This window comes from Petaurus breviceps, unplaced genomic scaffold (assembly GCF_028583685.1).
Source record: "Petaurus breviceps papuanus isolate PSGF00001 unplaced genomic scaffold, PetGlider_PUasm1.0 90747, whole genome shotgun sequence".
In the NCBI taxonomy this organism is placed as follows: domain Eukaryota; kingdom Metazoa; phylum Chordata; class Mammalia; order Diprotodontia; family Petauridae; genus Petaurus; species Petaurus breviceps.
Window position 1 is genome coordinate 194,623 of NW_027187334.1, and position 14,566 is coordinate 209,188.

A 14,566-nucleotide genomic window follows, 5' to 3' on the forward strand; every position below is an offset into this window, starting at 1 on the left:
CCCACTATTCTCCCCGGGGTTCAACCATTTTGTGGGTCACCATAGCTAAAGAATTCATTACCCTCTGATTATGCCATATGGCTATGAATCATAGGACATTAGAATTTCTAAAGCACCAAAAGGAAACATCCATAATAAGTATATGCAGGTTGAAGCACATTATCAACAATGATATGTAAGAAGTAAAACAGAAGAAATCATAATATGCACAATTGGAAAAGAAGGTGGACCAGTCACATAATAAAAATGAGGGCGATCAGATGGACAGCTCAGGTGTAGCACTGGTATCCATGAAATATTAAAAGCCCTAGGGGTATATCTCCAGAAAGACTGGTAGATTCTCAATGGAGGATTTATGCAAGTGAATGTACAAGAACAAGCCAAGATAAGAAGGCATGGGTAGGGGCGGCCAGGTAGCACAGCGAGTAAGAGCACCGGCTCCAGTGTTGAGAAGACTTGGAGATCAAATCCCTGGCTCACACACTTAGCTCCCACCCAGAAACACCTGGCCGTGTAACCTTGAGCAAGTTACTTAACCCCAATTGCTTAGGGGCAGCCAGGTGGCTCAGCAAGTAAGAGCATCACCGGCCCCAGTGCTGGGATGACCTGGATCAAATCCGGGCTCAGATACTTACCACCACACCCAGAAATAACTGGCCGTGTAACCTTGAGCAAGTTACTTAACCCCGATTGCTTTAAAAAAAAAAAAAAAGAAGGCATGGCTAAATTGTGATCTATACTAATGGAGAGTATATGTATTTTGATGAGCTTACAAATCCAGTCAAGTACTACAGGCTAGAACAAATAAAATTCCATTTGCGGAAAAATTTCAAAACATTGGAGACACACATGATGACTGCAAACAACAGTGGAAGAATGTAGAATGTAAACTCTCATTTCTCAAAGATTAAGTTTTTGAATGTCACAACAACATTCAGACCATAATCATATAAATTCAGAGCCACTTCTTAAACTTAAATCATTTTTGATCCGTGTCATTTCCTAAGAATTTCACTGGAGAATAAGCTTTATTTCAAAAATAAATTTCAAAGGTAGAAAATAAGGAGACATGCTGTTGTCAAACTGATGTTGAAATCATATGAAAATAACTTTATAGGGAAGAAAATTCCCGAATAATTCATTTAGGGATACTAAAAATTAAATTGCTGCACTGGTCTAGTCTCAAAAAAGCACGGGAGACACTTCAAATCTACTACTACTACATATTGTTCTGAATAGAGCCCACAAGCTTCCCCCCAAATCCATACATATAAAAAATACACATGGTCTTATACAACGTTCTATGAACAGTGCTACCATTCTGCATATACTTTTTCCTTTCCTTTTCAAAGTGATTCCATTTTAGGGATGCCACCTATATTTAGATTATTATACCACTGGCTTGCTGCTGTTACTGCTGCTAATGGCAATCATCAAGGGAAAATCATATTGGGGGAGGAGTCTTTACTTTATCAAAACCAAAAGGTGGGAGAAAATAATTAAGAGGAGAAAGAACACAAGCAAGTATGGTTTCTAATTTGTGGTTTAGTGATAGAGCAGGACTATAAAAATGTACATACCCTCTTTTACAATATTATACAAACAAGAATGTGTGCAAAATCCTTAGCGGGAAGAGTCATGGGGGGAGGTGGAGGAAGAGGAGACAATAGATGAACAGATAACAAGGAAGAATGTAGAGGGGGACCAGCCAGGAAAGGGGAGGGGCGGTAAATAGGGAAGAAGGAAAAGAAATCCGGGTAAGTAGACCAAAGCAACAGCAGAAAACCATTCTTTACAATAAACCTTTTATAAGAAACTATCAAAAATCTCTACGCACTCTAAAATTCACCAGGCAAGCAAAAATATATTTCTATTGTTCATGTGAGAAGGAACATGGCATAGGAGAGAAGAAGGTGGGCTGAGGAACCAAGGAAAGCTGGACTCAAGTCCTGCCCTGACACCTAAAAGCTGAATGACCCTGTCCTCATCTGTAAAGTGTGTGTGTGTGTGTGTGTGTGTGTGTGTGTGTGTGTGTGGTAATAGCACCTTCCTCCCAGGGTTGTTGTGAGGATAAAATGATAGAATTGTAAAGAGCTTAGCACAGTGCCTGAAACATACAGAATAACCGCTATAAATGTTAGCTATCATCATTGTTATTATTGTCAAAAAAGTAACTTGTGTAAAAAGTTAAAGTTCTAAAGAAAACCTACTGATCTTAATTAATTTCCCAAATGTGATATATCAGACCCAAATAACTCTCTCCTGAAAGAAAAGTTCCAGTTTCTTTCCATGCTAAATAACTACTGAGAACTAAATCAAAAAGTACATGGCACATCAGTTTAGCACATGGGAGTTTGTATGCATCCTTATTATTAATTAAGCAGTGACAGAGAAGCTCTGAGCAGGCTCAAACAAATCTACTTAATTTAATACTGGGGGAATGAAACTTTCCATAATTTTATATTTCCCCCAAACAAACAAATTTTATCATTTTAGTTTCTCATAAAACCGCCTTTGCTTGCTTGGGTAGGCATTAAAGCCATCTATCCGATGACGAACAGCTAAGAAAGAAGACTAGGTACTGCAACATTTAACTTAAACTTCCTCAAATTAATGAATACATTTTCCTAATTCACATGTCTATTTTGGAGGATGATTCTGGATATTGCAATGACTTCTTCATCTTCTGAACATAAAACATAATTTACTACACAGTGCTATGGAAGGTATATGTCATTGGGAAGAACCTGCATTGAGCCTAATAACACACAGCTGAAAAGTAGTTTGAGCTTATTTTGTCATTTTTCAAGCTAATAACTTATTAAGTGTCTATTATGTGAAAGACACTGTGCTAGGCATTGGGGATATAAATATAAAACATGACACTAACTGCCTTCAAGGAGGGGGAGGGGCAGAGATATGGCATTGGCACAGTTAAGCACAAGACAACATAAGGGCAAAGGAGAAATCCAGAAAGTGGTGTAAGAAAATGTTTCCTACAACTGGCATGTTAGGTGGAGGGAAGGAATTGAAGGTTCTAGTTAATCGTGGTTTTACTGCAGATAACTAATAAAACTACCTCAAGGATCAAAACTTGTTGCTACATAATTAAGAACCTAAAATCCTGATTTAACTTCAATCTGTCATACTATTCTGGGAAGGCTAAACAAATTACTTTTAAGACAGTGACACCTGCTTCATTTGGGGAAAGAATTTTAAAAGAATATTTTCTAAAGTATGTGTGCATGTAGACATGTACACACACACACACACACACACACACACATCTTTACAAACCAAATCAGAAAGCATTCCAAAGTATTTTTATTATAGTACCTATTACATCAATTTGTTCAACATTTCCAGAGCTGGCAATTTTTTTTCTTTTGTCTTTGAAAGGTTCTCGGAGGAAATTAGCTTAATTAGACTTTTTCTTCACCTTATTTTAACTGAACCGTATACAGTAAACTTGCTTGCTTATTGGACAAATCTTGCTTTTAAATTCAACAATACATACAATAACCTTTTTAAATAACTTGTTCGAGAGTTTCTTTTTTTGCCCCCAGGCTTTCAGTTTATAGTTAGTTAACAAGCAGCCTGGACCCCAGCAGAGAAACCTTTTGAAACCCAAACATGTAACCCCTAACCTACTGCAAAGAAAGCTGAGAAAAAAAAGTTCTCCCTTTAGGTTGGTGTTTCCAAGTCTTTAGGGCAGAGGGAGGGCATGATCATTCGGTTTTTTGGCAGGGAAGGGGAGTGAATTAAACTGAACAAAACACATATTCAAACTATAAAACACATTGATCTTTGGAGTAACCGATATTTTTGGTACCCTATGCTTCTGTTACCTCTCCATCACTGCAAAATTTGAGAGTCAACTCTATTAAGTTTATGGGAATTCATTTAGAGAGTAAATACCTACTGTATGACTTTATTAGACAGGCAATTTTCCTATCCGGAGTGTTGGGAACTAAATTTTGAAAGCCTTTCCTAAAGTAAAATTTTATGGAAGGGTAATTTTTTCAATAATTTTTTAAAGTTTTAATTCCAGGTCATATATGAATTCAATTATTTTAAACATGTCATATCAAAAAAACCAAAAACAAATAAAAAGTCCCCATACCCAAGAGTTCCCTTTATTCACAAGGGTAAATTTACCAAAATACACACTTCTCTGAGTTTGATGCTTCCTCTTTTCCTTTCTTAAACGGTTCTATGCCCCACAAAGCTCTTCCCAGTCTGATGCCTAATTCTGAACACTGTCCACCACAGAAGTACAAGTGGAATTTTTCAAAAGCCATGCTTAGAACAATTGTCTACTGTAAGCAGAGAGTCCACTTTTTTGGTAATTAGTACAAGTATAAATTAAAAATATGCATAAGAAAGTATACTGAGTTGCCTCAGCAACAGAAGAGCAAACTAAAAATAGACATTCTATGAATATATGGTTGTAAGCCACACAGTATGCACAGGACATTGAGATACACAGCACATATTCACAAACACCCCAAAACAGGAAGAGCATTGTCCTACTTACCTCTTATCTCAGTGTCTCTAAGATCTTCATGAATGAAGGCACTGGAAGAAGAGCACTTTATCTTCCCCACTTTGTAAAAACCAATGAGGAGGCACCAGCACCCTTATTGGCAGAGATATGCAAAAACACCTCCCTTTGGGTAGGAGGATGCCTACATTGAGATCTTAGAAGGTTTGAGTCCTAAAAATAAGTGACTGGTAAGAGGTGGGGGTAGGAGGGAGGGATATTTGGGAAGGGAATAGTCTATCTGAATCACCTTCAATGTTTCTGAGCACACGGACAACACTAGGCATATCAGAAAAGTACAGAAATCAAGATTTTTGTCCACAAAGAATGTCTTATTTTAGAAAGCATTAAACTGTAACAGTGAGAATAAAACCATTTTCTTTCAAGTAAGTCAAAGTAATGAGCCTCAAGTTAAGCAACTTCACCAGATTCAAATATTCCCACCGAACTTCCATCCTGTTTCAAACATCCCATCGCCCCTTTGGAGATGCTATTGTTTCTAGAAAATGGTCATATCGGGGCTTCTAAAGCAGTCTCATGCAACTCTCCAGACGCCCACATGAAGTCAGCCCTCTCAAGGCTAACTTCCTCCACACTCCTGAGGGGGCACTGATATACAGGAAATACACAGTATATACTGACAGACAAGTGGTCACAAAAGCTGGAGAGAGGCAGCTTGTTCTCTTCTTGCTGTCTAGGTACTGAACATGCCCATTATAATATACCTAAAAAATTATGAGAGAAGGTCTAAATAGCAAATTCTATACGGCTGCTACAACAAAGCAGTTTGGAAAATGTACATTATGTTCTCTGGCATATACTCCCTGTTCACACCTCAGCAATTAGGAGGTGGTAGATCCTACATCTTCTGAATTGAGAAATATTACTAGCAACTGGGAGGGTTAAACCTGCTGACCCAGAAATTCGACTTTCAGAAAGTGACTGCTCCTTGTTCTATCAGGGATGTAACAATCCTAGGTCCTGAGAGCTAGCATGCCTAAATACAGGGACGACTGTGAAGGTGGCTTTTGGTCACCTAAAAAAAACAACACCATACAAATACAAGGGCTGCATATGCCTAATCATAAATTGGCTCTGACCTCCATAATCTATGGCTTGATTCATACTGACTAAGCCAAATTGAATTACCATGCACATTATTGTTCTTCTTACTGAACAACAATCTGAATAAGAGAAAAAGAAGCTGCTGACAGGAAAGATAAAAGAATAGGGATAATCAGTGAACCTAATATCACAGAATTAGAGAATTAAGGGGGAAGGTGAGGGTAGGAAAGGGGTGTTCAGCACAGGGAAGCCCTGATATGGAAACCACCTCCACAGGTCTGAGTGTCTGCCTGGGCCATGAGGTGTTCAGTAAGTTACCCAAGTCATAAATAAACTAGTATACATCAAGGCCATGGCTGGAACTCAGGTCTTCCTTGAATGCTAACTTCAGTGCCAACCCACTATGTACTATATCATACTGCCTTACTACCACAGAGAAAAGAAAATAAAAGGAGAAATTTTCTTTACAATTCAAATTTGTTGGTTTACATGGCATATACAAAATTCTTCTGTTCATAAGACATTTATTTTATGCTTCTGGGGCATTTCAGTATGTTAATTGTGTATGTGTTAGGAAGGTACCCACATGTAAAAGTCATATGGACCCTATTACTAGTCACCACAATGCCTTTTTTTCCCCCCATCGCATAGTAAGGCCTCAAAATTACTTGATGAATTAATAAAAAGAGATTGTAAATGAGTGTTTTATTAGAAGGCCTCTACAGTCCCTTCTAGCTCTCAATCCCTATGATTCAAAATCACTGAAAATCAACCAAATATCAGCAAACTTTAAAAGAGAGATCTCAGTAAGGCAAATGCCAAGTTACTAACCTGATCTAAATAGATCAAAATAATATACCATTAGAAAGTTCTTGTGTAACCTTTAGACTTTCAGAAGTTTAGTTTAATGACTTGAGAAAGGCAGCTCAACTATTTCCTACTAGGCAGGGGTTGGTTTATTCTGCTTAGCTCAAGTTAATACTAATGACTTTAATGGTTCTCAAGGGCTCCAAAGAACTTCCCAAAAAAAGGCATGCTGCAACTTGCATCTTAAAATATACCTATCGCTAGTGAAGAATATACATATCTGCCTATGGATATCTATTCTTCACAAATGGTCTTGTTGTATTCATCTATTTGATAAATGGCTTTCACATTTCATCAAGTGTAATCTTGAGGAGGTTAGAAAGAAGTGGTGATCTACTGAAATCCCTATGGGGGGAAACTTTATCTGGGAAGCCAAGATATGTAATCTCTGAACACCACAATTTAGAAAGGATACCATCAAGCTGGAACATCAATTATAAGTGATTGTCCAAAATGAGTGAACAGTATGGTGAGGGAACTGGAGTCCATGCCATTTAATGACTGGTTGAATGAATTGGGGCTGGTTAGAGTAAGGAAAAGCTCTATAAAGGCTATGAGAAAAGAAAAAAAAAACCCTCAATTCTTCCCTTAACAGATATCATTTCTATCATATTATAAATCTAAAATTTAACTAACATACCACTTTAAGTGAATCTGTATATTTGCACAATGCAATTATTCAGAAAATAGCATTCAATTTGCATAGTTCTCTCTCTGATTCTTTTGTTCTATGCTCCTGAGTTCACCTTCTATACTTATTCAGTGCTCCTTTTATTTGTCTTGCTAAAACTGCTTTGTTGTTTCACAGTCCTTCTTCATCAAAGAGGATGTTGCCTTCTTCAGTTTTTGTCTTCTGCAATCTATTGATTCAGGATTTCCTTCAGCCAGCCTCCAATTAAGAAGTGTCTACTGTCAGAATAGCATATTATCAGGACTTGACACCAAACCCCATAGTTAGTGTAACCACAGTGTCCTTTGGAGATTTTCCATGAAAACTCATTTCGTTTTTCTCCCACCTTTGCACTGCTTCCATCATTGATGAAATGACTAAGGAATAGAGCAGCGTTGTGATAGGAGGCACTAAGGCAAATCGGCTCCCTGGATCAAGGCAGATTCTCTCACTCTGCCTACAGGTACAACAGCAGTGGTCAAGTCAGGCACGTAGTAGGCAACATTATTGAAATGAATTTGCTGAACGAATTCATTTATCAGACAAATTTTAAAAAAGCCCCACTATAAGTCAGCATAAGGCCAAAGGGTAGATCCCTGGGGCATTCCACTAGAGACTTACTCCCAAGTGGACATTAACTTTTTAATGATGGCTTTTGAAGGAAGGTCAAACAATAGCGAATCTACCTAACAGTATCTTACCCTATCACTGACTTGGCTTCCAGAATTACAATGACTGTAAACTGCCTTCCTGAAATGTAAATATACCTAATTTCTCTACACTGTTTCCTTAATCTATCAGTTACTCTGGTAGTTACTTTATCACAAAGGGAAATTAAATTAGTCTGGCATGACTTGTTATTGATGAAAACATGCTAGTATTTAATGATCACTGTTTCTTTTGAAAAGGTTTCCAGAATTTTGCAAACCATAGAAAGGAAGCTCACTGGATGGAAGGAAGAAAACAAGCATTTCTTAAGTTCCTACTGTGTGATAGGCTCTGTGCTGAACACTTTAAAATAGCTCATTTGATTTACAAAGATTATCTCACTGAACTATAATAGGTTAAGTAGGAAATAATATGGAAATTTAACTCCCTATTTTAACAGTTTCTATGATAAAAATCCTTTTGCAAATTTCAGTAAACTTACAAGCAATCTTCTGGAATGCAACCTGTTAGTATTTTGGGAACTGCCCACATTCAAAGGAGAAATACAAAGGGTATAAAAATATAAATCTAGTCCCACTGTATTCTACCCAGGATTCGCCACATATATTTCAGTTCTATTTCCTGGGGCTTAAAAAGTAAAGAGATCCTTCTATTTTCTCTAAATTCAGCAAAAAAAAAATTTTTTTTAATGCATGAACCTTAGTAAAAAACAAAAAACTCCAAAAAAACCCAAAACACTCATTCTATAGAGAAATTTTTGAAAGCAGTGATTGAGAAACATAAAGTTTCTACATCGACAACAGCACAACAGGACATGAATTATAAATAAGTAGAACAAAATAAAGAAGCAGGAAATCCATCTTTCTGTTATAAAAAAATCTCTAAGAAACAATCCTATAAAGACACAAAATAAATATTTGTCTTCCACTTAGAGTACTGAATTAGATTGACTTCAATGTTAAATTTGGTCAACAACATATTGTTTTAAACAAAAATTTATCTCATTATTGACTTTTTAACCTTATGGTGGTTCAACAATTTCTAACTGAATGTTTGTTCAAAATACTGAGGCATCAAGACCTTGATTAAGTGCTAAATCACAACAATACTTAAAAAATCACAGTGCATTAATATCAAAAGGCATATGTAGTCATTAAAATAGTCAGTTAAACTATAAGAATAGTAAAAGGAAGAGAGAAAAAAAATCCACTTGGTATGCTAAAGGCTCTCACTTTGCCACATTTTCAAAATATTTTTAAATGTTAAATTATTTGTATAAACGTATATAAAAAGCTGCTACTATAAACCCTTTAGTCATCACTGTGTGACAAAAACTTTATCGAGTAGAAAGCAGAGCAACATCCCGAGGAACAAATTAATCTCTACCACGTTTTCAGATGTAAAACATAAAATGGTATTTCTGAACTGCCTACACTACTGAGAAAGCCATCTAGCAAAATATTTCCCAGGAATAGTGAAGCTTCAACTTTACCTCTGCCTTCATTTGTAATATATATATGTTCATTAAAAATTACTGTGGCAAACAACGTATGAGCTCTAGTTCAACCGGAATGAAAGAAAAAAAAGAACAAGCACACTTTAGTAAAGCATTCGTTTTTTGCCTGTTTGCTTGTTTTTTGGAAAACGGAACTCGTTTTTTAAAGTAAAAGTGATTGCTGGGCACCACAGCTACATGGAACCTCAAAATCCCCTCCTGTAAAGTACCTCGGTGGGAAGTGACTTTTTAAGGAGGAATGTGGTGGCCTCTGCTAGTTCGTTCACACGGAAAAATAGCCATTAGAAAAGAAAGCTGGGTAATAAAAACGATGACAGCAGAGGCATCTTCTACGTTCCTGGGCGAACACATTTGCACACCACATCATTCGCTCGATGCCCATCATTGTCCTTTGGGGTTTTGACAATGAGCCTAAGGCGCAGCGTGAGCACACCACAGCTTTCCGACTGGGAAGTCACGTTGGGAAGGGACATCGACTTAAAAGGGCTGGCTGAAAAGCCGCCCATATTTTCTTAAAAGTACTTTTGAAAAAATCCGAGCCTGGCTTTTTGGTTGGGAAGACGAGAATTCCCGGGATCTCCAGCATTCTAGGGAGTGTGGAAAATGGGGAAAGGAGCCGAACCCAGCCCGAGGGAGCCGAGCGAGTCGGGTCGCTACCGCCCCGAGGCTTAGCAGCCTAGGAATGGGCAGAGGGAAGGAAGTTGGAGAGGAGCGCGCGTCCCTAAGCGCCCAGAGCTACTCTGCTACCTGGCTCGGTTTTCGGCTTTCTTCGCCGCTGCCGCTGTCACCGATTGTTGCGGCTGCTCCCCCAAAGTGCACGCGGGAGAGCCCCGACCTGAATTCGGGGCCGAGGTCCTCCCACCCCAGGCCCACTCTAGGTGGGCCGGGGCGGGAGGGGGGGGGGGGGGGGGCAAAGTTAGCAGCATGAGCTGCAGCGGCAGCAGCAGCATGAGCAGCAGGAACCGCGCGCTAGCCGCGCGCTCGCTAGCTGCTAGCTCCAACCTCCAACCGTCCCGCGTCTCGGCTCCCCTACCTCCACCCCCGGGACGCCTCCTGGAGAGGGGGGAAGGGGCCGGGATGCGCGCAGGGCTAGGGGGCCACGAAGGGGCTAGCCTAGGGGTCCCGCTCCCGATCGGACAGAGGAAAGAGAGCGGGCGGCTCGCGCCAGCCCTGGTCCCTCCACTCACCTCACCGCTGCTCCCGCCGCCGCCGCCGCCGCCTCCTCCTCCTGCTCCGCCGCCGCCGCCTCCTCCTGCTCCGCCGCCGCCGCCGCCGCCGCCTCCTCCTGCTCCGCCGCCACCGCACACCTCCATTTTGTGGTGCCAGGGATCCTCCAGCGGAGCGAACGGCAGCATCGCCCCTTCACCAGCCGCCGAGGAGGAGCCGGCGGCCGCCGTCGCGGCCACACATCCCGTCGTCGCTGCTGTCGCTGCCGCCGCCGCTGCCGCGAGCCCAGCACCCGGCTCGCGCGCTCTCTCCCTCCTCCCCGCGCTCGCGCTCCCTCCTCCCGCGCTCCCTCCTCCCCGCGCTCCGCTCCGCTCCGCGGGCGCGCGGAGCCGCTGGGCTACCTCACGCGCGCGGAGCAAGGAGTGCCCTCTACCGCCCGCTGCCGCTTCCCATAGAGGGGGCGCACGGGGGTGGAAGTGCTGCTGCCGCCGCTAAGTGGGGCTGAGGCTGAGGCTGCTGCCGCGCGGTGCCCGCTCCCGCCGCTACTGCGACTGCTGCTCAGCCTTCACAACCCACCCCCCCACCCCCCGCCCAAGCCGGAGTCCCAACCCCCTCCCTCGCGCCCTCCCCCGCTCGCGGCTCAGCCAATATGGCGGCGGCGGCGGCGGCGGCGGCGGCAGCGGCGGCGGCGGCGGCGGCGGCGTTACCTGTGCGGCCGGCGCCTGGAACCCCCTACGGCGGCAGCACAGCGGCGTCACCCGGACGTCAACGGAGATTCCCCAGCCTGGGGTGAAGCTATGGGAGGAGGATGCTGAGAGAGGAATGGAGAGGGGAGGGGAAGGGAGGGAAGGGGAGAAGTGGGGAAAAGTGGGAAGAAGTGGAGAAAGGAGGGGAGGAGAGAGGAGGGGAGGGGAGGGGAGGGGAAGGGGAGGGAGGGAGGGGAGGGGAAGGGAAGGGGAGGGGGCTGGGGACGGGCAGGGAGGCGGAGGAAGCCACTTGTACTAGGAGCCGCGGCTAACCGCTTCAGTAAACCTGTTTTACGCATGGAGCATGCGCGGCACTGTTCACACATGCTCAGCAGGCTCTCTCGGGGCTTCAGAGTAGAGTAGCCAGAGGGAGGATTCCCGAAAGGGTAGCAGAAGTAGCTTGTCAGAGGAGGAGGGGAAGAGAGGCCCAGGGCGGGACAGTGACAGGGCTCCAGAATATTTCTGTTTTCAGGATTTACAAAAGCAATTTACCATTGAACTCCCTAACACCCATCCCCTGACTTTGTGCCAGACACATCAGAGGGTACGGACTAGAATATCTATTATCTCCATCAACCATGTGCCTAAAGGTACGAGGGGACTTCCCTTCCCCCATTAGGTCCCAGCTCATTTTCCCTCCTCAGTGAAAAGAGTTCCATCCTGTGTGCTTCCAGAGGGCTGCCCTTTACTATCGCTTACAAAACGCACGCTCTGTCGCGCGCGCACACACGTACTTGGGGTAATTTCTACCCACAGAAACATCTTCGCTGGTTGCTTTTTGTGACCAGAGTGGCCTAACGGTCTACAACAGGAACTCTTCTGAAGACTTTAATCCGTACTGGTCTAGGAACTTCAATGCGCTTCCCTCGGCTCCACTTTTCGAACACCTCACAGCTCAAAGCAAGCAAGTTTCTCCTTGAAATTCTGCATGTGTAAAACACACGCTCAGTACCTTGGACAGGTTTTTTCAACACTTAACGTAAAACGCTTTCCTTCTCTTAAAATCTCCTGCTTCCCGCCATAGTGACTAAATTCCTTCCTACATTCTTTTCACAATCTCACCTCAAGTAGCTGACAAACTAAACGAAATGCATTGTGTGTGGCCATGAGTTTGAAAATAAGGAGCTATCAGTGATGCTAGGGGATATCGTGGGTACCCTCAGGCAAATCTAACACAGGCCCATGTATGAAGTGAGCGGAACTGATGTAATTTACTATAAAGAGGTAAAGTTCATTGGAAAGACAGCCACAGTAAATGAAAGGGTAGAACTCGGTCAGGAAAACTGAGGTATGAACTATAGAAAAGGTGCTTGTGTGTATTGAGGATCCTCACTTGCATTTTGAAAAGTAAGTTTTTACATTAAATATAATTAAAAGAACAGTGTTTCCTCTCAAAATTTATTTAGGATATGCTTATATATCATACTTTTAAAACTGAGTTAGGTATTCACTCCCTAACATTTATGGAGTGACTACTATTTGCAAAGTACCTTGCTAGGTTCTGTAGAGGATACAACTAAGGATATGCCTAAGACAAGGACTTGTCTTAAAAGAGCTCAGCAAATATGTGTACCATATATCTCTGCCGAAGTAATTTTATCTGTAATAGATCCAAAACTCCCAGAAGCTAGAACATTTCTAAACTGTTTTGTTTGGTCTATAACAGCTATGCTTGGGGAAAATAATAAGTGTCTTAAAAGTGTAAGAGAGGGGCAGCTAGATGGCAGTGAATAGAGCACCAGCCCTAGAGTCAGGAGGACCTGAGTTCAAATCAGACCTCAGACACTTAACACTTACTAGCCGTGTGACCTTGGGCAAATCACTTAACCCCAACTGCCCTGCCCTCCCCTCTCCAGACAGCAAAAAAACAAAAAAAGTAAGAGAATTTTTGCAAAGTGCTTAGCACTGTGCCTGGCACATAGTAAGTGCTTAGTAAATACTTATGCCATCCATGTAATCCCAAACCTTGTTATTCATGATATTTCTGGTTTTCAAGTCAGCTCTTCCACAAAGTAAATGCAATATAAACAGCTGTCTTTTTTAAGATTAAATTTTATTTTTTTAAATAACAAAAATTCACCTCTCCCTCTAACCTTCCTCCTTCCCATTGAGAAAGAAATATAAATAAAACCCCTGTTATAAGCACGTATGGTCAAGCAAAACAAATTCCCCCATCGGCCATGTCCAAAAAAAGTCTCAGTCTGCACACTGAATCCCTCTCTGTTAGGAGGTAGGTATCATGTTTCATCGTGAGTCCTTTGGGATCATGGTTGGTCATTGCATTGATCAGCATTTTAAAAGTCTTTCAAAGTTTTTTGTATTTTACAGTAATGTTGTCATTGTACACATTTGTCTCCTTGTTGTGCTCACGCCACTCTTCAGGGACAGATAGCTATCTGTTTCTTTTTTCTAGGCTTGGGGAAAATTTTAGCCTGAGCTTATCTACATAACGTATGGCAATCTCTGGGGCAGCAGTAACTTCAGTGCAGCAGTGTGTTACAATGGGAAGAGAACTGACTTTAGAGCTAGAGGAGTTGGGTTTGTATCCAAGCTCTGCCACTTAACTATCTGTGTGACCTTGGATGAATCACTTTACCCCTCTAGGTCTCAGTTTTCTCCTCTGTATAATCAAGGGATTGGACTATATGGAATCTTCCAACTCTAAGTCAATGATACCATGTAGCAATAGGTTGTGTAAAGCCTTGGAGAATATGGGCAATTCAAAGGCTGAAGTACATTAACCCCAGGATATAAATAATGAGTTTGTATAGGATAATGATGATGAAAGTGCCTCATGGAGTTTGAGGGTATTTTTCCCAATAGTTAGGATGGGTTACATTAGGATTAGTACCACACTTTCTGAACTATTTTCCCCACCATAGCAAATGACACACATCAGCCAGCTTCAGTTAAAGATTAAGTGGGCAGCCATCTCATTTAACAAAAATGTTATTGGAAATACAACCAACCCATTTTGACCTCATTAAAAGGATACTGAATGATATGCTGGAGGCCTTGATCAGCAGACCAGAGATTACACACAGTTCCTACACTGTGCTTCTGATCTCTGATGCAGATGAGCATAGGGAAACAAAAAACTGAAAATATTATTACAAAAAGCCACCTGGCTCCAGCATATCCATTGTAAACACTTACCAAGAGTATAACCTAGCTCGTTTTAAATTGGTGCTTCAACTTCACACATAAATGCACTATACAGAAATTCTTATTTTAAAACTATTTTGATTACATCACCAAGTTTGGGCTAATATCCAGAAACAGGAATGGTAATAGCAAATTCATTACTTAGAGTCTTGTTAAGG

The 14,566-nt window shown here is 41.8% G+C and overlaps 1 protein-coding gene across 1 annotated transcript in view; it reads right to left on the bottom strand.

Moving 5' to 3' along the window:
- Positions 1 to 10,800, bottom strand: part of RPS6KA6 (ribosomal protein S6 kinase A6) — a 108,353-nt gene extending 97,553 nt beyond the window's left edge. Inside the window, exon 1 of the mRNA XM_069067370.1 lies at positions 10,518 to 10,800. Coding sequence (XP_068923471.1) covers positions 10,518 to 10,685 — 168 coding nt within the window. The 5' untranslated portion in view covers positions 10,686 to 10,800. The remainder of the gene's footprint in view (positions 1 to 10,517) is intronic.
- Positions 10,801 to 14,566: the final 3,766 nt, after the last annotated feature.